General features: G+C 42.3%; 1 protein-coding gene across 5 annotated transcripts in view; it reads left to right on the top strand.

Moving 5' to 3' along the window:
* The window catches only part of anks1b (ankyrin repeat and sterile alpha motif domain containing 1B), a 591,188-nt gene that overhangs the window by 469,178 nt on the left and 99,316 nt on the right, over positions 1 to 22,694 (top strand). For all 5 annotated transcript variants that reach the window (XM_078235473.1, XM_078235472.1, XM_078235471.1 and 2 more), the window contains 3 exons: positions 3,382 to 4,046; positions 6,201 to 6,273; positions 9,342 to 9,448. In XM_078235473.1, the coding sequence (XP_078091599.1) occupies positions 3,382 to 4,046; positions 6,201 to 6,273; positions 9,342 to 9,448 (845 nt within the window). The remainder of the gene's footprint in view (positions 1 to 3,381; positions 4,047 to 6,200; positions 6,274 to 9,341; positions 9,449 to 22,694) is intronic.

The following is a 22,694-nucleotide window of genomic DNA, read 5'->3' as shown; positions in this document are numbered from 1 at the left end:
CCCTCCCTCCTCCTCCCGACCAATGGCATGTTTTTAATGGCAGCCGAGGTAGCCCATCATTGGCCGGCGGCAGGATCTTCTGGTCTCGCTGTTGTTAATGGGGTTTCCTGTTGGACGGACCTCCCTCCCGTTGCCGGGAAACCCGTGGCAGGGGTTCGCCGTCAGCAGGAAGGTCCTGGAGGCAGCAATGGCTGGAAAATTCTGGTCATTGTCTTTTCTCACAAGCTTTCAGCAAACTGCATTTATTTTTCTTCTCATTCGTCATTATAAGAGGCAGATGGTACATTGGCCATAGCAGCTCCTGTGTACCTAATGTTTTAAACTCAACATTGCATCATGTTCAAGATGTTTCATTTTGTCTTTGAGATTATCCCAACAGAATATGATTTTAAGAATGCCAAAACAGGACTGTAAAAATTTAGCCTTTGTTAATTTGGTCTCCGGAAAGCTTAAAAGTATCAGAAAAATTTAAATAATGTATTACTATTTTATCCACTTATTTATGTTTGTTTCTGCTTAAACTTATCTGTTACAATAAATGTGATGTGTAATTTTCGCCTGAGATGCTCCATCACCAGAGTATCTCCAGCATTTCCTGTTTCTATTTCAGATTTCCAGCATTCACAGTATATTAGATATAGATATAGAATCCTACAGTGCAGAAGAAGGCCATTCGGCCCATCCAGTCTACACCGACCACAATCCCAAATAGGCCCTATCCCATAATCCCATGCATTTACCCTAGCTAGTCCCCCTGATACTAAGGGGCAATTTAACATGGCCAATCAACCTAACCCACACATCTTTGGAGTGGGGGAGGAAACCGTTGCACCCAGAGGAAACCCATGCAGACATGGGGAGAATGTGCAAACTCCACACAGACAGTGATCCAAGCCTGGAATCAAACCTGTGTCCCTGGCACTGTGAGGCAACAGTGCTAACCATTGTGCCACCGTGCTTGTTTTTGCATTTACTGCCATTGGTCTTCCAGGAGTGTCCACCTTGAAGAAACCCCGTTCTTCTCCTTGATCAGATTTCTGTTTGTCTCCTATCCTGTTCACCTTCATTGCTTTCTGTTTTCTTCTCACGTTTAATCAAATGCATCACTTGCATACCCATATCTTTCCGCTGTACCTGTCTCTGGCTCTGATTTACGTCAGCAGCTTTGATGCATTCTATCTCGAGTTGTCCTTGTCCCCAGTCCATTTCACCTTCTGCTTCATCCAGCTCTTTAACAGAAGCTTCTCTTTGTGTTGCCCTTCTGGTACCTTCTTCCCCTTCGCTATCCCCTGATCTTTCCAATATCACCCTTTGTCATGTATCCATTATCCCTTCTGACTCTCACATCTCTGACCCAAATGATCAGTCCACAGCAAAGGCCTCAGCTTCACCCTGTTATCCCCCACCTCAATAGATTTTAAGATGACCTCTTTTTTATGGTCACCTTCACCTCCCAGCCCACCTGCCTCTTTCCAGCCTCTCATCCATTCACTCTGTCTACACTTCCCGATGCCTCAGCAAAGCAGCCAGCATAATTAAGGACCCCACGCACCGGGCATTCCCTCTTCCACCTTCTTCCTTCGGGAAAAAGATATAAAAGTCTGAGGTCACGTACCAACCGACTCAAGAACAGCTTCTTCCCTGCTGCTGTCAGACTTTTGAATGGACCTACCTTGCATTAAGTTGATCTTTCTCTACAGCCTAGCTATGATTGTAACACTACATTCAGCACTCTCTCGTTTTCTTCTCTATGAACAGTATGCTTTGTATAGCGCGCAAGAAACAATACTTTTCACTGTATGTTAATACATGTGACAATAATAAATCAAATCAAATCAAAATCAAACACCACTTTGGCTAGGAGTCTTCCTCTTGCATGGTGGATCCTTTCTTCTACCTTCATAATTCCTGAACCACTTGGATTCCCTCTGGCGTCTCTTAATCTTTTCATTGGGAAATGCCCACGTGATATCAGTCGTCTTGATTTCTCTGCTCCCCTCACTCATTGTGGGGTGTGGTGGAGGCAGATTCAATCATGGCTTTCAAAAGGGAATTGGATAATTGTCAGAACAGAAAAAAAATTGCAAGGTTACAGGGAAAGGGCAGAGGACTGAGTTGCTCTGGCAGACAGCGGGCATGAGGATGACTGGCTGAATGGCCTCCTTCTGAGTTGTAATCATTCTATGATAGTACAAAATTGGTCGTAGAATTTTACACATCGGAAAGAGGCCTTTCAGCCTATCGTGCCTGCGCTGGCCGTCAGACACCTATCTATTCTAATCCCATTTTCCAACACTTGGTCCGTAGCCTTGTATGCTATGGCATTTCAAGTGCTCATCTAAATGCTTCTTAAATGTTGTGACATTTCCTACCTCTACCACCCTTTCAGGCAGTGAGTTCCAGATTCCTATGGATGAAAAAGTTTTTCCTCAAATCCCCTCTAAATCTCCTGCCTCTTACCTTTATGCCCCCGGTCGTTCTACTAAGGGGAATGGTTTCTTCCTATTTGCCCTATTTATGTCCCTCATAATTTTGTACTCCTCAATCAGGTCCCCCCTCAGCCTTCTTTGCTCTCAGACGAACAACCTATTGTCATTTGTCAATGTTTGTGTTTCTGACTTAGAGTTCAGGAGCATACAATGAGCTTCCTTCTATACTCCCTTCAGTAAAACCCAGTTGCAAAGTGGAAATGATCAGTCCTGAGGCACATTATATCCCATTCACTATGTATATAAACTCGAAGTGTCTTTTCATAGATGCATGGGCCTGTTCATGGAAGCTGTCATTTAAAATAAGCATGAGTGAAGAGTGTTGGGACAGGGCTTACACCATTCAAACAATTTGCTGCAGTTATTAATTGGTTCAGTTAGGCTCAGAAATTGCTCTAGAATCTTTATTAACACAATCTTCAGATCTTCAGATTCTTTCTCTGTTTTTATTTAATATTGGTGCTTGAGGGAGATGTTCCTGATCTGTTCTCAATGTGGGACGATGGTGTGACTGGAGTGTAATGCACAGGATTCTTCCCCATATCCTCATCCTGTTCACAAACGTTAGGAGGGCTCTGTTGGAATGAGGTGGGAGCATTGTACCTGTATAAATCCGGCACGTTGTGGAGCCCAAAAGCAAAAGTGCAATCTTGCAGCACTCCGAGGTTCTGCAAAGTCTGCTTCAGAAATTCTTCAGTGTGACTGATGCAACGAACACCCAGGGTACTAAAAAAAAATCATATCACCCAGGGAGATTAGTAAATTATTCCTTCTTTTACTACAGTCAAGGCATTCAGCAGAAATTACCTCCATTTTAATTAAACGCAACTTGCCCTTTATTCATTCTTGGTATTTAACTGTAATTACTTGCCTCTTATCCTGTCTTTGCCAGAGGAGAGTCTATGCCAACGTGAAGCCTCTGCGGAAGAGGAACTCCATGATGGACACATCCCTGAGCAGTTTGCAGGTTTACTGCATGGCTCTTCCCCAGCCTATGAGTCTCCGGAGAACCCTTATCATCTGTACACGAAAACAAATAAAGAGTTCAGCGAGGACAACGCCTTGAGAATCAAAGGGCCAACGCAAGAGCCAAATTTAATTAAAGCAAATTCAGTACAATGCACAGATGAAACAAATGAGGCACAGCGGCTGCAAGCTGTCAGTGATGCATCAATATTAAACAGAGACAGCAAACCACAAGTTCTTTATAAAACCATTTTACACACAAAAGTGAACCAGAATGACACTGACACGTCAGTCAGCACCAGAACTTTTCGGAATAATGACCACTGGATAAACAGCACAGGAGAGAAGCTTGGCTTTGAGGATAGAGCGTGCACTTTGGGAAGGGTAAGATCAGGAGCGAAGACTCTCCTTGAGTTACAATTAGCCAGAAACATTTCAAAGTCGGATTCCAACCTTATCACTTGTTCGCCTATTGAGGAAGAGTCAAGGAACAGTCGCTGTGAGTCTGTCTCAAACTACTTTAAAGAAAGCAAACAGTGCGCTGGAAAATGTCTGGAACGAACACCTTCTTTCACAGCTGAATGGGAAGAGGTAAGAGTTGTTCTAAAAGTGCCATGTGTTCCAAATGTCCAAATTGCGGACATTCCAACATTGCGTAGTGTTTAAATTGTGAATTGCACTGGGGGAACTGAGAGATCATTAAAGCAATGACAAATAAAATGATTAAATAGATGAGTGACTGATGGCTAATTTCTGGTAGCACGACATACAATTAATGCAGTAAATTGAAGTCCAATGTGCATCACCCAGCAAGTGAACCCTACTTGCTTATGTATTAATGGTAATGTAGAAAGCAGCTTGAAAGGATATAACGCGCAAAGTCCAATGTACACCTGCTTGGACATATATATTAGAAAACTATTCACTTAATAATCCAGATCTTAACTCAGTCCCTCACAAGAGTTTTAATTTCATCCTGAAACTAATACAATGTAATTTTAGAAGTCACTTTTGGGAATAGCAAAAATTACTTTGAGCATGTGGTGTGGGTTAGCACATTGTCTTTTCACCCCTGGGACCTGGATTCCACTCCAGCCCAGAATAAGAGGCCAAGAGACTCCTAACTGCTGGCTGTGTATTTCAATTCGAATATCACTCTGGGGAATATCGCTGCAGCTCTATGTGGATGCCAGAAGACTTAATATTTCAACAATATCAAAGAGGCTCAACAATCTGATTGAGGAGCCACTGGATTGTGGAAGGAATCACACAGGTGTAGTGGGTGCTATTGAGAATGAGTGGAGGGCACACATCTGAGGCAGAGTTGGGATGGCTTTTACTCACCATTTAACCTGTGCCTGGTGATGGCTTTGTGCTCTCCCTGGAAGTCAAAAAAATAGAACTGTATGTCTATCCCTAGTATCCTCGCTGCCAAGTACCCAATGAATGTATTCAATGAATTACAATATTCTGAGTAACACTACCCAATAGTTACTCTATTTTCAAATTATTTTATTTCCAATTCTTTCTGTAAGGATTGAAGATTTCAGTTGCTTTGATAACTTGCAGGAAATATGCAAATCAGTTGCTGTTATGATGAGTTTGAGGTTTCCAGTGCTCCCATATTGGTGATTTCAGCATTTCCATTATCCCCATCCAGGATACCTCAGATCCTCACTGACAATATTACAACACTTTCGACCCAAAGGCTTATGAGAATCTACATTGTGGACTTCTCAGCTAGGAACCATACAGGCTAGCAACGTAGAAAGGAGCCAATTCATGCACAGTATCTGTCCCGGCTCTTTGTTGGAACGATTCGGGAATGAATCTGTCTGCCCTACTTCCCCATAGTCTTGTATTTTCCTTTTCTTCCAATATATATATCCAGATCTCCCTTTAGAATTGCAGTGATCTCAATTATTCCCCAGGGGAAAGCATTACATGCTTCAATAATACACTGAGTAAAAATAGTTCTTCCAACCTCTCTCCTTCCTCTCTTTGTGTCACTAAATTGCTGAAAGTGATTCCCAATAGATAGCCTTTCCTTCTTTAGCATATCCAAATCACTTTGTAATTTTAGAAACTCTTAAATCTCCTCTTGGCTTTAGTGTCAGGATCCCACGTTTATTTACTTCAGAAGAGGTGATTGGATTTTGGACACAAGTCTTAGAAGTTGTTTGAACGTTTTCACGGTGAGGGCAGTAACATTGAGGAAGACAAAAGTAGGGTTACACTGTGTAAACTTTTTCTCTGAGTACATTTGTCTTCCTCAATGTTACAAGCAATCCTTATGACATCCAAGATTAATTGGTGACATATGGAAAGGATAGTGCCTTTATCAAAAACAGAAAATGCTGGAAAATCTCAGCAGGTCTGACAGCATCTATGGAGAGAGGATAGAGCCTGGATCAAGCCTGGATACCCCTTTGTCAGATAGTGTCTTTCTGTTGCAAATGGGTTATGGAACTGGTCAAGGAGTGAGGAATTTGGGCATTAATTATTTTCCCACTTGTAAGTATAACTTGCACTTTCTATGCATTGAGATGTAGTTGCCTTGAGGGTTTTTTGAGAACAGGAAGGTAACTGAGACAAAAGCTGAGCAAACAGTTGTAATGGATCCCGTGGTGAGTCTAATCAGAATGGAACACAGCCTTTGCTTCGTGAGGTGTGCAGAGCTCTGGAAAGGATGAGGCAGTTAAACAGCCGTTAAGGGATTAATGTGTCTTACTATGTTCTTTGCAGATTGATAAAATCATGAGCTCCATAGGAGCTGGGATCAATACCGGCCTGAAAGGGAAACATGATGATGCTTCAGGTATGGAACAAATTCTGAAGTCCACACAATTAAGTTTGCATTAAATTCATGAAAAAAAAACAAGTATTTATGGCTAATGAATAAGATTTCCTTGATAACTATCAGAATGTTTTTACTTATATATTCTTGCTAACTCCATTTAGTTAAAGAGCTCTTCCTCAGCTATATTAAGAGTAAGAAGTCTCACAACTCCAGGTTAAGAGTGTGCAGCATTTGAAAAATATGAGCGAATAAATTAAATTCAATGTGGGTTTGTTGAAGTTTTTCTTTATTCATTCAGGGGATATTGGCGTAGCGGGCTAGCCAGCATTTATTGCCCATCCCTAGTTGCCTTTGAGAAGGTGGTGGTGAGTGGCCTTCTTGAATCACTGCAGTCCACGTGAGCCCTTGAGTTACTTGATGAGGTCGCACAGAGGGTTGATGAGGGCAGTGCAGTTGATGTTACGTACTAGGTTTTTGCAGAGGAGCCACATAATAGACTTGTAAGCAAAACTAAAGCCCAAGGGATTAATAGGACCGTGGCAGCATGGAAAAGAAAACTGTTTCAGGAACTGAAAGCCGAGAGTGGAGATGGATGAAAACAGAAGATGCTGGAGAAAGTCAGCAGGTCTGGCAGCATCTGACTCTGTTTCTCTCTCCACAGACGCTGCCAGACCTGCTGAGTTTTTACAGCATTTTCTGTTTCTATTTTAGGTTTCCAGCATCCACAGAATTTTGCTTTTGTTTTAGTGGTGGTGAATGGTTGTTTTTCAGACTCAATGGATGGACGCAGTAGTGTTCCCAAGGGCATTAGGATCCCTGCTTTTGTTGATATATGTTAATGAACTGAACTTGGGTATAAAGAGAAAAATTTTCAAGTTTCCAAATGACGTGAAACTTGGGAATGTAGTAATCAATGACATGGCTAGCGACAGATTTCAGGAAGGCTTAAGGTGCAATAGGCGGATACATGGCAGATGAAATTTAATGCAGAGAAGTGTGAGAGAGGGGTTCAAAGTCATGAATGGTTTTGACAGGGTAAATAAGGAGAAACTGTTTCCAGAAGGATTAGGAACCGGAGGACACCCATTTAAGGTGCTTGGTGGAAAAACTAGTAGTGAGATAAAGAACCTAATTTTATGCAGTGTTTTCTTTTGTGATCTGGAACACCCTGCCTGAAAGGGTGATTGATGGTAGCAGATTTCCCACTAACGTTCAAAAGAAAAGTGAATAAATACACAAAGGGGACAAATTTACAAGGCCATGAGGTAAGAGTAGGAAAATGGAATAGATCAGGTAATTCTACCAAAGAGTCAATGCCAACAAGATGGTGGATTGCCCCCCCCCCCCCCCCAACCCACCTGTGCTGTAAGATTCCATGCCTAATATTAGCATTCTACTGCCAATACCAGAACCAGCACCATGTCCTGCTTGCCATCACCCTTTATGTCATTGGCCTGCATTGGTGCCCCTTTCCCAAGTGCTTAAATTTAAAATTCTTTCTCATGTTTCAATCCCTGTCTATCTCCATAACCAGCTCTAGCCCTACAAACCTTTCCCCGACCACTTTTGTTCTTTGAATCTGCTTCTTGTGCATTCCCTCCACTCCTTTCCACCTCATCATCAGGGGCTGTGGCTTTCAACCACTTTGCCTTGATGCTTTGTAATTCTCTTCTAAAGCCCTCTTCTCTTTCTTTCTCTCTCTCCACTGTCTACAGCCTTCCTCAAAAGCTCCTCCACCCGCCCCCTCCCCCCGCCTCACCTTTGAGTAGGTGGCAATGTTTCTTTTGATAACGCCCCCATGAAATGCCTGGATACATTTTTTGTGAGTTATATAAAATGCAAGTAATTGTTATCAGATGAGAAAACTGTCTTTTTATTATGCCACGCTGTTACTTATCATGGCGTCAATAAAACATAGTTACCCATCGTATTTATTACAGCTGCTGCAATCACCTGCCTTTTCAAAATAGCTGTGGTCCCCCTCTAATGGGGAAGAATAATGTGAGAAGCTATTAAACGATAAAGGGTTGTTGAGTTTGATATGTAGTTCCTGGCTCTGTCATGCCAAGGTAGAAAGGGAGTTCTGATCCATTGTGATATACATTATGACAGCTAAAGCAGAGGTCTGAACAGATGTTAATGTGAACACTCTCAACTCAAGTTTGTGAAGCTTTCTTTGAGTCCAGAGTATTTGAATTAAAAGTTAAAAGGGGTCCTTGAATATGCCGTTGGCACAACCGCAAGTGCCTTCTGACACCTACCCCCTCCCCATAAAAGATTCGAAAAATGTTTATTGCTTTTAGAAGTTTTAGTATTTTTGTTGGAAGTGTATTAAATTGTGAGATTGTTTGAACATCATATTCAGGACTGGTGCTTTCAGTGTCTTATGTAGGAGGAAGCAGCAGCACCTACAGATAGCAGACGGAAGAATTTTTGTACAGTGGTATTTCCTGCATTTGTTTTAACTGAACTCATCATTCAAGGTTGGCGTATCTCTGTGTGTAGGAGGGAACAGCATCAGCATCTGCATCAGCAACAGATTTACAGCTAGCAGACAAAGAAATCTGCTTTTCTGATGGCCTTTAGAGAGACTGTGAGGTGTAGCCTGGGCTGGGCAATGAATAGGAGAAGGGGGGGAGCATGAAGCATGGTACAGCATACTGATGAGTGTGGGAGTACTTGATAAAAAGAATCCTAGCTACTGGCAGAGCAGTGCTTACCGTGGAGAACTGCGACATTCACACGTTCAGGGACTAGCCTGCTTTTAATATTCTCTCTCTGATGTGTTCTTTAGACAGAGTGCTCTCTCTATATATAGATAGATAGACACCTTGGCATGCTGGATCCACATCCTATTCTAATACCTGCTGGCTGTGAGAAGCGTTCCAGCATTTAGTCAAGCTACTGAAAATAATATTGTTGATAGGAGTTGTGTACCACAAAAGCTATCAAGCTGGCGGGCTCATTCGACAGTCACATTCCGAGGAATACGATGTGGCAATGCCACCTCTCAACCTCGGAATGCCCCTATTACCGGATTGATGGTATGTCACTACTGAAGCGGCTTCCCCTTCAACCTCTTACAGGACCCAGAGTTGTATTTCAGACTGTGGGACGGTGGCTGGAGAGTATAGGACTCCCCCAGTATGAGAACCACCTGCTGGCAAACGGATTTGACAACATCCAATTCATGGTAAGCTACCTTCTGTTTTAATTTTTTTGCGCATGTACAGTTGATGTTTGCTCCCTCCCTTGCTTTCTCTTTTTTCCTCTGTCCCATTATTATCCTAACCTATATCCGTTGTACTGTTGCCTCAGCAACCGTGGACCTCTGTGGCCCATTAAACTTAATATTGGAAAACTCTAAGTAACTATTTAAAAAGGGTAGAAGGGAGCATCACTTTGTCTACGATTAACCTTGATGGATTCATCAGTTTCCATTGCAGCATAACTGATATCCCTGTGAGTGTGAGTATGTGTGTGTAACTATGTATGATATCTTGCACTCCATTGGGGCTACAGAACATTCAGAGTTTTGTTTCCGGACAGAAGTTATTTTGCGAATGTGGATTTGGACAATGTGCAAATGAACACTATACTGAAGAGAGAATTGAAATTGAACTCTGCAAATGCGTGCACCTAAAAGTTTTGCTGCTTGTAACTAACTATAGAAGTACTTGAATACTACCATGATGAAAATAGTGAGACATGAGAGATTTCAGGGGCCAATAATCTTAGCTTTAAGGGTCGTTGTAACATTTTAGAATTGCTCCTCTATGTTCTCCAATAAAATAAAAGTTGATGTAAAAATGGAACTTTGTTGACTCGAGTCCATTCTGATCATCAAAATTCATGATTAAAACGGAAAAGAAGTTACCTGCCTGAACCACATCGGAAGGTGTCTCTCAGTACTTGTAGAGAACCAATAAGCTCTCTGCTACCTGCTTTACAGAAATCATTCTGTGTTTTTTTTTCCCACTGTATACAGCTCATAGAAATATGTGGTGGCTTTCAGCGAGAGAGAGAGAGAAAAGCAATTATTGTAGTTACTAGGAGACCAGCTATAATTAGCTGTTTCTTACAGGGAGTGTCAATCACTGACAGAATGCCTACATTATAATCTTTCCTACCCACACTAAGCTGTAACTAGGATTGATTTTTAAAATGGATGTAGATAAATTGGATTAATGCAGAAATGTATGTTTTTTCCTGTATGTGTCCTGCTCATTAGGCAGAAGTATAATTTTACAGATTATTTACATCCATTTCAGGGGAAGGGTATTTGTTTCTGGTGCTGTGGTTTAATGTGTATTTAGTATAATTCAGAATACTAAATTTAATTCTTGATCCATTATCAATTCTTTCAAACCATCAATCTGACCAGAAAAAAACAACTTCCATTACATAATAACCTCTGCCCAGAGCTCAGGAGAGAATTGTGTGTTAATTATACTCGGGGGATGTCCTAATTTTGCAGTGTAAAAATGCTGAAGGTTAATATTTTGGACAATGAGGTGTACAGCAACTCGGCAAGGTCACCCATCCCCTTTTCAGGTTACTCAACTGGTGTATTTAACCATAATTTGCAGTGTATCTGTCGATTGTCAATTTGGAAAGGATTGTGTTCATTAAGTTGCGCAGATCTTTTCACTTTTTAACCTGAAGTCAGATATCTTTTTTTTTTCAAATTAGGGATTAGCTGAGTGAAATGATCAGCTTTGCTTAAATAAAATTCAAAATTCTGTTTCCCACAGATAAGTATTTGAACTTCTCTTGTAGGTTCTCCTTTAGAATATGATATTCGAAATTTTGTTTAGTCCAAAAAATTATTTCAGTAGACGTACAAAATCAAAAGTACAGGTAATAATTACCTCGGGAAGAAGGATAATTTTAAAAATACTTTTAACAAAGATTACACTTCCTAAATCCTGAATGTAATGTTTATACAACTTCATGTAATAATATGTGTATGTATCACGATAATAGAGTTGGATATTATATATACATTCAGGTTCTCAAACCTGTTGTACAACACAGTCAAATCCTAGCTGATCTGTTCCTCAGTGCCACCTTTAATCTATCTCACTTAATATCTTTCTACCTGCTTCAAGTGAGTTATTTTTATCTGACAGCAAAAGTTGAGCGCAGAGATTAATTTCAAAGGGCTTAATTGTTCCAAAGAAAATGTTGATGCAGGGGGAAAATAAAATGAAACAAGAATTGCTGACCTGAAGTAGGTGGAAATAAGTCCCTCAGTTAACTGTTTACACAATGTTTGTTTACATCAACGTTTTAAAAACTACAATATTTTACCAACGTTACAGTATTTGTAGATTTTAAAGTGTGTTTTTATTTAAATCCCCTTCCCCTTTCCTGGTTGGCTGAAGATTGAGTGGAATCATGTAGAGGCGATGGGGGTCCCAGCACTGGCTGGAGAGTCAGCGAGACCCCTACACTGCCTTTATTCAGGAGGGGCTGCTAAATCTTGTCTTACTCAAGCACTTTGACGGCAATGGTGGGATTTCCCCCAGGATCGCACGCCCGCCAAGAGCTACCAGCCAATCAGAGGCCAGCAGCTCTTCTGTACGTAACAGCTCCGCTGGGGGAGGTGGTGCCTGCGGCCCATACGACACCTTCCTGAGACCTCAGATCGAGGAGGGACTCAGGCAACTGTGACACTTAGTGTCTTTGAACAAGGCTGTCACCTCCCCCCCCCCAGGACTCTACAAGCCAACATGTATGCCAGGACTTGCCCATTATGCACCTCGCGTGGCAAACCCCTTGGCCACCACTGGGCCAATACCAGTGGCAGCAGAATGAGGCCTGTAAATGGGCATTAGTTACCCACTTAAGGGCCTCAATGGGTGGCAGGGCGGGAAGGTCATCCATGGGCCATCCCAGCACAGGCTTAATCAGGGTGGCAGCAGGAGGGTGGCGGGGCCCTTTCAACCCAATTAAATGTCTCCTTGCCACCAAACCCTCCATGGGGGGAGGGCAAAAGAACCAGCCATCCTGTTTAACTGCTCTGTCCACCCACCAGTGTAATTCACACCTTTCATGGTCATGTCCTGACAGTTCTCATTTAGTTATAAACAAAGCAAATCACTTGAAAAAGTTCAGCTGGCAACGTATCTTTAAAAATGCCTTTAAGTAGACTTAGGAAGCATCACCAGATACTGATTTTACACTCAGAACAATCTCCTTGGTTTCAGTAAAACGTTCCTATCAGATAAAATAAACATTTTACTTTTTAGGTGTTACTGAACTTGCTGTATTTTCCCTGCTTTTCTGTTTTTATTTCCAAATATCCAGCTTTTACAATCATGACTTCCTATTTTTACTTTGGAATTACATGTAATTAACCCCCATACCTCAAGCACCAGTACTTTGGCCAGTTCCTCAGTTGGTTCAAGGACTTCTAATAGTTACAGTCTAATAAATGAAAGATAAATTAATTGCTGTGGGGTGTAATCTTTACAGCTGCACGTACGATGATGCAAGTGGGAAGAAGTCCCTCATTTTTACAATGTTATATTTGTTGCCGTTTAACAATTAGATTATATTGGGATCTTTCTCTCATTCAGTAATCCTTCACGTAATCTGGCAAAATAATGAGAGATAGATCCCAATATAATCTGCAACTGGTAAATAAAAAAGTCCTTGAACCAACTGAGAAACAGTTAATATTCCTGCCACTGTGCAACTCAAATTATATTAATGGAAGAACCAGCTGGCACTGAAGGAATTGCCTTGTATCAAATTTTCAAAGTCATCTGATATCTAATTTCTGCTGTGCTTTCGACACACATTCACATCATAATTAAAGCTCAGAATTTTATTTAGTAAAAGTTTATGTCGATATTGCGCTTAAGAAGACTGGTAGTGTTAGAAATATTGGACTGAGAGTGTTTTCTGGAAGATGGTGTGTTTGTGTGGGACGCGACAATCCATTCAGTGCCTTGTCGCTGCCAGTGATTTTAAATATCAGAAATTTCAGCAGTTAAAGAAAAAAAGAATCAGTTGTTCTAATGCTCCAGGAAAGTGTGTCAGTTGAATTCAGAATATTCTCTCTTTTTTTGTAATTATTTTTTCATGACCTACCAAGCGAAACTTTTAATTTGCTGGGGTAATCAGAGGATTGAAAATATTTTGTATAAATAAAGGGCTGAGAATTGTAAGCGGTGTTTGCCTTTCTTTCTACAAAACACACTAATACTGTCACTTTTCATGGTTACTAAGTACTCCCTTCCGTTTGTAAGCATCAGCCTCTCTTCTAGTCCATTTCCTTCTTGTACAATCTCTTTAAGACTGAAAGCTCACTTGCGTGATCCATGAAAAAACTCAGTTCGCCTCCTCTTTGACATGTCACTGGCCTCCATTCATCCCCCTTGCATACCTATGTTTTCAATCTCTCTTTTAGAATGCACATCTGCTTCCCTTCAGCCTGTTAAAATGTGTTTGGGTCTTACCTCCATCATCTGTAAAAGATAACAGCACAGCACCTATTGAAAACAACTGAGATAAATATCATCAGCTCAAAGTACACACGCAGATTTGAGGAAATTCATCTTCACTTCAGGTTGCAAACCATCTCAATAAATTCAAAATGACATCAAGCTAGAGGTTACCTGTGCACTTTGGACATGAACGATCAGTTCAGCATTTTTCTTCTGGCATCCCTTAGTAAAGATTGATGGTGTAGCGGAATTCTGTCTTTAAATTGTGTGTCTAATACAACAGTGTATTCATTAACAGCACTGACAAGGCTGCCTGTCCATGTTACAAGTGAGCAATCCCTGCTGATCCAGAGAGGGCTGTCAGTGTGGTGAAAGTAAAGTTTTTGACAGGTCACTGTCAATGAGACAGATAGGGTAAATATTGGCAAAAAATTAGTCGTTCAAAGTGTGACACCAAAACCGTTGAATCGCGGCAGTACGAGAATGAGTGACTGTCCATCAAAAGATTGGAGTAGGGCCAATACTGGCCAAATTGTTGTACTTCTTAAATAGCTTTGTTGAGGGTCATACGTTCCGCTGAGAGCTGACATCGAGTCCCTGTGCATTCCCGTTCCTGTTTGCCGAGGGGAGAAAGAGCCCTCTGCAGTTTTATTTCTCATTCTGCATGCACTGAATCAGGAACAACAAAGTGATGAGGGTCAGGTTTTAATCAGCCTTTCCTCTCGATGTGACATTTCAATGATGCAACATGCTGAAGTCAATAACCATTCCATTGTGCTGGAGGGGACAAAATTAATACATTTAAATTTTTAATGAGCAGCAGCTATTTACAAAAACGCACCCGTTGGCACCAGCACCATTAACGTTCCGAACAAACATGAACATTCCGAATTTAAGGAAGAAAACAATTCCAGCTGCTGTAAGTTTTATATTATTAAATATGGACCAATTTCAGCACATGCACTAATATGATCATCAGGTACCCATCTTATCACTAATCGCACTCTTATTTTTAAATCAGTTCATGGCCTCACTCCTCCTAATCTCTGTCACCTTTTTCAGCTCTACCATCTCCAAGAATTCCGTGCTCATCCAACTCTGACTTTTTTTAATCTGTTCGTGGGATCTGGACATCGCTGGCTAGGCCAGCATCTATTGCCCATCCCGAACAGCATTTAAGAGTCAACCACATTGCTGTGGCTCTGGAGTCACATGTAGGCCAAACCAGATAAGGACGGCGGATTTCCTTCTCTAAAGGACATTAGTAACTCAGATGGGTTTTTATGACAATCGACAATGGTTTCATGGTCATCATTAGACTCTTAATTCCAGACTTTTATTGAACTCAAATTTCACCATTTGCCATGGTGGGATTCGAATCCCGGGTCTCCAGAGTATTACTCACCCAGCAGCAGTACCACTGTGTCACTGCCTTCCCCCCTTGTACATCTTGTACCCTTCCCATTCCCTTTGCTCACCATTGGAGTCTGTGATTTCGGTCAACAAAGCCCTACACTTTGGACCTCCCACCTTAAACATCTCCATCTCTCTAAGCCTTATCTTCCTTCCATGGCACAGTGGTTAGCACTGCAGCCTCACAGCGCCAAGGACCCAGATTTGATTCTGGCCTTGGGTCACTGTCTGTATGGAGTTTGCACATTCTGTGTCTGCGTGGGTTTCCTCCGGATGCTCCGGTTTCCTCCCACAGTCCAAAGATGTGCAGGCTAGGTGGATTGACATGCTAAATAGCCAATTGGTGTCCCGGGATGTGTAGGTTAGGTGGATTAGCCATGGGAAAAGTGCGGGGTTATGGGATAGGGCAAGGGAGATGGCCTAGGTAAAAGAGTCTGTCAAAGAGTTCATGCCGACATGATGGGCCAAGTGGCCCCTTCTGCACTGTAGGGATTCTATGATTCTAAGAAAACCCCCCTCCCATCAAACATTTAGTCACCTCTCCTAATATCAGCTTTGTTGGCTTGGGGTCTTCTAAGTATACTGGTTCACCTGAGGGGAAATTTGGAAAGTTAAAGTGAAAGGACAAGGCAATAGTGCAGGTTAGCAATGCAGATAATAACCAAATTGTGACAGGAAGTGACAGAGTATATGAGCAAATAAGGTCAAAGAAGGAAAAGTGGGAACAAGACAGAACTATAGGCTTTTAATCTGAATGCAGGCAGCATGCATTATGGGCTGCACACTGGCAGAGTGGTTAGCACTGCTGCCTCACAGTGCCAGGGTCCAATTCCAGCCTTGGGTGATTGTATGGAGTTCGCACATTCTCCTCGTGCCTGTGTGGGTTTCCTCCGGGTTTCTCCAGTTTCCGCCTATGGTCCAAAGATATGCAGGTTAGGTGGATTGGCCATGGAAAATGTGCTGGGTTTTCGGGTGGGGATGAGCCTGGGTAAGATGTTCTTTGGAGAGTCAGTGCAGACTTGATGGACCAACTGGCCTCCTCCTGCACTGTAGGAAAAACATAAGATGGATGAATTGATAGCACAATTGGAAGTAAATGAATATGATGATATAGCTAATATAGTGAAATGGTGCCAAAATGACTATGACTGAGACCTGAATATTCCGACATTTCGAAAGGAATAGCTAAAAAGGAAAAGGGATGGGGTAGCTCGGTTAATAAAAAGTGAGATCAATACAATATTGAGAATTAATCTTGTTTTGGGGATTTATAATCAGTTTAGGTGGAAATACGAAATAGCAAAGGGAAAAAGTCACTGGTTAAAGTAGTTGTGTGATAGCAGTTGCACTGTGGAACAGTACAAATCAAGAAATAATTGGGGATTTTAAGAAAGTTACCTCAATTATCATGGGAGATTTTATTCAAATTGGCAATAATTGCCAGAAGTATGGGTTCGTCGAGTGGATCAATTTCTTGGAACAACCAGGGAATAGATAATTTTAGACCTGATAAGGTGCAATGAGACAGGATTAATTAATACCCGAATTATAAAGGATCCTTTAGGTAAGCGTGATCATAACATAGAGGGAATAGAGTAGATGCAGTGTATTCGGATTTCAGAAAGATATTCAATCAAGTGTCACCTAAAAGGTTACAGCACAAGAGAAAAGCTTATGGTTTTGGGATGATATCTTAGTGAAAGAGGAAGAGAAAGAGAAAAAGAGCTGTAGGTTAATGCTCTGGGGACCAAGGTTCAAATCCCACCACAGCAAATGGTGAAATATGAATACAATAAAAATCTGGAGTTAAAAGTCTAATGATGACCAGGAAACAGTTCTTGATTGCTGTAAAAACCCATTTCGTTCACTAATGTCTTTTAGGGAAGGAAATCTGCCATTCTTACCAGGTCTGACCTACATGTGACTCCAGATCCACAGCAATGTGGATGACTTTTAAATGCTCTCTGAAATGGCAGAGCAAGCCATTGGGCAGTAAATGCTTGTCCGCCAGCGATGTGCACACCCCATAAATGATTTTTTTCAAAATGAATAGAGGATTGGCGAACTGACGCGAAACAGAGTTGGGGTACAAAGATCATATTCAGGTTGGCAAACTGCAACTTATGAAGTGCTGCAGGGATCTGTGTTGGGATCAACTATTAACAATCTTTATTCATGACTCAGATAAAGTGACAGACTATATTATAGCCAAATTTGTTGATGATGTAGGAAAGCAAGTTGTGAGGAGGATACAATCTGAAAAAGGGCTGTGGCCATGTTAAGCGAGTGGGCAGATGGAGTATAATGTGGGAAAATGTGAGGTTGTCCACTTTAGCAGGAAGAACACAAAAGCAGAATATTATTTCAGTGCCGAGATCCTGCAGCATGCTGCGTACAAAAGGATCTAGATGTCCTTGTATATGAATCACACGAAGTTAGTATGCAGGTACAGCAGGTAATTAGGAAGGCAAATGGAATGTCAACCTTTATTGCAAGAGAGATGGAGTATAAAAGTAGAGAAATCTTGCTACAGCTGTATAGAGCATTGGTGAGATCACACCTGGAGTCCTGTGTACAGTTTTGATCTCCTTACATAAGGAGGGATCTACCTGCGTTGGAAGCAATTCAGAGAAGGTTCTTTAGGCTGATTCCTGGGATGAAGGGGTTGTCTAATGAGGAAGGTTGGGCCTATATTTATTGAACTTTAGAAGAATGAATGACCTCATTGAAGCATTTAAATTCTGAGGGGGCTTGACAGGGTAAATGCTAGGAAGACGTTTCTTACCTGGGGAATATCTAGAACTATAGGGGGGCCAGTTTAAAAATAAGGGACCTCCTATTTAAGCCAAAGATGAGGAGGAATATCTTTCCTCAGATGATTGTTCGATGCTGAAAGGTTGTTTCCTTTTGTGGAAGAGTCTGAGGCCAGAGGGCATAATCTCGAAGTGAGATGTCGCCCATTTAAGACAGAGACAAGTAGGAATTTCTTCTCTCAGAGGGTAGAGAATGGAATTCCACAGAGGGCTGTAGAGGCTGGGTTGTTAAGTATGTTCAAGGCTGAGATAGACAGATTTTTAATCCATAAGGGAATCAAGGGTTATGAAGTTAAGGCGGGAAAGTGGATGTTGAGGATTATCATATCAGATCAGTTATGATCTCATTGAATGGTGGAGCAAACTTGATGGACCGAATGGCCTACTTCTGCTCCAACTTCTCATGGTCTTAGTCTTTGAAATTCTTTTCCACAAAGAGCACTGGAAGCTGGGTCATTGATTATATTCAAGACTGACTTAGATAGAGGGAGTCAAGGGTTATGGGGGAACAGGCAGAAAAATGGAATCATGGCCACAATCAGATCAGCCATTGCATTCTGATTGGCAGACTAGGTTCGATGGGCTGAATCTTATGACCTTATGTTAAAATGTGTGTCATAAGCCTTGAAGCGAGGATATGTGGACAACATTTATGGCAGATGGAATTTATCCAACAAGTGACACCTACAAACTGCAATGATTGGATAACAAGTTGTCACAAATGTATGAATGCAGTTATTTCATTTCTACTGCGTGCCGGCTGGTGGAACTTTCACGCCAGATATTTATATGAACATTAGGATGGGACTACTTGCACCTAAATCTCAACTGGAAACTAACGTTCACTTGAGCTCCTTAAACAAAATTGATTCATATAATTTTACCACAGAATGTTCAATGTAGTGCCTCATTAAGTGGAATCTACATCCAGTCCATGCATTCTTTGAACTACAAATGTAGCCAAGGCTAGAGTAACCTGTTTGGCACTTTGCCAATTGTTATCATGGTTGAGGTCAGTGTGAAATGAATTGCGTAAATCATCGGGAGTTGGCTAATGCTCAGAAACTGTCCAAAATGCACTTTTAAGTCTTATAATGCCATCAGATCTGCTTGATTGAGCTGCTGGCTTGAAACTCACTATCAACCATTCATATTTCTTTGTGACACATGGTAAGTGTAGTTATAGCAGTTATAGAATCATTAACTATATCAGCAGCTCATCTGATTTGCATGCAAATGGTGCTATTCTCTCCCATTCACAAGTTAGTGCAATCAGTGCTCCCAGTGTTAGGAATGTGTGACTGATTCAGTCACTTGTACTCCTGATCCCTGCAGCATCATGCCTAGAATGTTAACCCTGTCTGCAAAGACATTAGCACTCCAACCACAACAACTAAAAGCATTCCACTTCCAGCAAGCATGTAATAATCCATCCAGGAGGCTAGACTAGGGGAGGCAGTGGCACAGTGGGATTGTCACTGGACTAGTAATCCAGATCTGGGAACCTGAGTTCAAATCTTGCCACGGCAGATAGAGAAATTTCAATTCAATAAAAATCTGGAATTAAGAAGTCGAATGACGAACAAAACCATTGTCAATTGTCGTAAAAACCCATTTGGTTCACTAATGTCTTTTAGGGAAGGAAATCTGCCATTCTTACCTGGTCTGGCCTACATGTGACTCCAGAGCCACAGCAATGTGGTTGACTCTCAAATGCCCTCTGAAATGGAGGGCAGTTAGGGGCCCCATGTCCTGTAAAATGAATTTTAAAAATGTAGCCTGATTGCTTATCTTTTTCTTTTAGCGCTGTGGTTTAGTCTGTCGGAGAATAATCTGAAGATCATGATGGTTTTGATATATTTGCAAAATCATAAACTTCTCCCCTGTGTGTCATGGCTCATGAGACAACCTGTTTCTTCCACTGCTTTTCCATCCACTAGATCATGATCTGGGTTGTTTCCATGATAAAGACCTATTTTTTATGTTCTTTTTTAACCATTCATGGGATGTGGGCATCACTGGCTAGGTCAGCATTTATGGCCCATCCCTAATTGTCCATGAGAAGATGCTAGTGAGCTGCCGCCCTGAACCATTGCAGTCCATATGGTGTAGGTACACCCACAGTGCTGCCAGGGAGGGAGTTCTAGGATTCTAATTCAGTGACAGTGAAGGAACGGCGATATATTTCCAAGTCAAGATGGTGAGTGGCTTGGAGGGGGACATTGAAGTGGTGGTGTTCCGATGTACCTTGTTGGCCTTGCCCTGATAGATGGTCACAACTGCTGTCTAAGGAGCTCTGGTGAGTTATATTTTAGTGCATCATGTCGATGGTACACACTGCTGCTACTGCGTGTCAGTGGTGGAGGGAGTGAATGTGACCAACTCATAGCCTGATTCACTAGAGGTGAAGTGGGTGTGGCCACTTCCCTCATATTGGACACCAATTCCCCAATGATGACCCAGTATTTAGAGGTTGACTTGTCCCCTGTTTGTCTGAGATATGGTGATATGGGTTAAGCAACTCTTCTCCCATTGGACCTAAGTAGCCAATGGAGAGCCAAAAGTTAACTCTGTGTGCTAACTCATTTCCACTTGCCAGGACTAAACCCATAAGTTCTGACTTCGAGGCAGGAATACTACTACTGAGCCAAGGCTGAACACGGAGAAACTGAATACTGAATGAATATATATTTCTGTTATAGTATAATATATTTTTCAATGGAAATTAGAAATATATTTTTTGTAATTTGGTCATTGAATTATTCAGAGCATGAAAATATCAGCACAACATCACAAACGTCACATAATGGCCAATATCTTCCAGTCAGCAATGATGTTGAGAGCATTGGCACTGCCCATGAAGATTTCTGTGCCCTGGCCAGACAGTCTTCTTTCAGCTGGGACTTTTGATCCTTGTTGCAGTAGGGATGGGTCAGTGCGGGCATCCCTCTGTAAGGCCAGCGAGCACAGAGGAAGATGGGAAAAAGGAGGACATGCCCCTCTTTTATGACATTAGCTGCCATATTCAAGTGAGTTTTTAAAGCTCTCTAAGTATGTGGGTGAGAGAGTAGGTGGGTGAGAGACAGAGTGGTGTGAGTGGATGGGTGCGAGAGTGGGTGTGAGTGGATGAGTGAGTGGGTGGGTGAGTGAGTGGGTGGATGAGAGAGTGGGTGTAAGTGGTGGGTGAGAGAGTTGGGGTAGTGAATGAGTGAGTGGGTGAATAGGTGAGTGAATGAGTAAGTGGGTGAGTAGATGAGTGAGCCAGTTGGGGTGAGTGGGTGGGTGGGAGAGTTGGAGTAGGTGAATGGGTGGTTGAGTAAGTGGCTGGATGGGTTGTGAGATGGGAGACAGTAGTTGGGTTTGGGGGTTAATCAGCAGAGGTCGGGGGATAGTCGGGGTTCAATTGTTGGCAGTCGGGTCATAGTGTGCAGACAGATCAGGGGAGCGATTAGCTTGGGGGATTAGTTGGATCAGTGGATAGGATGGGGTGAGGGGGAGAGACGGTTGTAGTGCTCAATTGAGTTACGCTTGTTAATCACTCACTAAATTAGACCAGCGATTAACCTGGGTAACAGATCCTTGGTAAGTATTCGGGTAAGTCCTGCATATCTGGCCAGGTCCCTGAGGTCTGTGTTAGAGACTTTTGTGGAGGGTGGCGGTAGTGGAATTCAACACATTGAACATTTCCATAGCTGTTTCAGTGCCTGTGAGCATGCTCAGATTTCCACAGACTCCCAGTGTGCAACACAAACTTACATCCAGAGTTTGCTGCTCTGGATATTGGAAGAGTTAGGCCAGTGTCTTCAGAATTTGAAAACACTCCCATCCTTCACCCCAATCTCCATCTATATCTGTATCACAACACAACCATGGCCATTTAGGAACTATGATTATTGGCCATTTGGCCATAGAATTTTGTTTCACACCTGCATATCGCACTCCTTGATACTCCAGGCATGTTGTCGGGGGGTGGGGAGACTCAAAATATGACAGGTGGCTAGCCCACTGTCTTCCCACTCAACCCTACCGGTTTCCCATAATACACTGGGTGCAAAAGGCAGTAGTTAGCCCATCACCCCTTGGTCCTATTGAGACCATTAACAACCCAGTTAAGGGGCAATTAATAGCCTAGTTCTGCCTCTGTTGCCACAATACGGTTGGTGCTGGAAGGTGGGTGAGAGTGGGCAGGAAGGAAGGGGGGTTAACTCCTTTGGGGGTGCCCTATGCACACAAAGGGTAATCCCAAGATTGCACCCTTGCTTTGTGCCCCCTCCCTCCAAAAACATGACCTCCCTACCCTTCTCTGGCATGTGCCATTGCTTCTCTTCCCCGAATCCCAGGCGTCTCCGAGTCCGGTGTCCAGGTGGTTTTCTTCCTGGGACTGCCTGTAGTCCTACAGCTGCTGGGTCTGCAAGAGCTGCCAACCGATCAGATTAGCGGGCAGCTCTCGAGGACGGGACCTCCATCCATTGAAGGACGGGTATCCCACACTGCCTACAACATATTCACGCCCATGAGATATCAATAGTCAGGGTGCTGCTTTGAGAAATCCACACCTATTGTTACTTGAATGGATAGCTGCCAATGTACACATCTGAGAGTGAAGAGCATGTGTTATCTGGTCAGTCCAGGCATTTTCCTCTGTGGGCACATTGGCTGGAAATGCACCTGCATGTTTACAAAAACTAACACATTAAGGAAAGGCTCGGACCAATAACATCAAGATAAAGCTGCTTAACTTATTAAGCTACTCTCC

This window comes from Mustelus asterias, chromosome 19, assembly GCF_964213995.1.
Source record: "Mustelus asterias chromosome 19, sMusAst1.hap1.1, whole genome shotgun sequence".
Classification (NCBI taxonomy): domain Eukaryota; kingdom Metazoa; phylum Chordata; class Chondrichthyes; order Carcharhiniformes; family Triakidae; genus Mustelus; species Mustelus asterias.
This window is presented reverse-complemented; position numbering and strand designations above follow the sequence as displayed.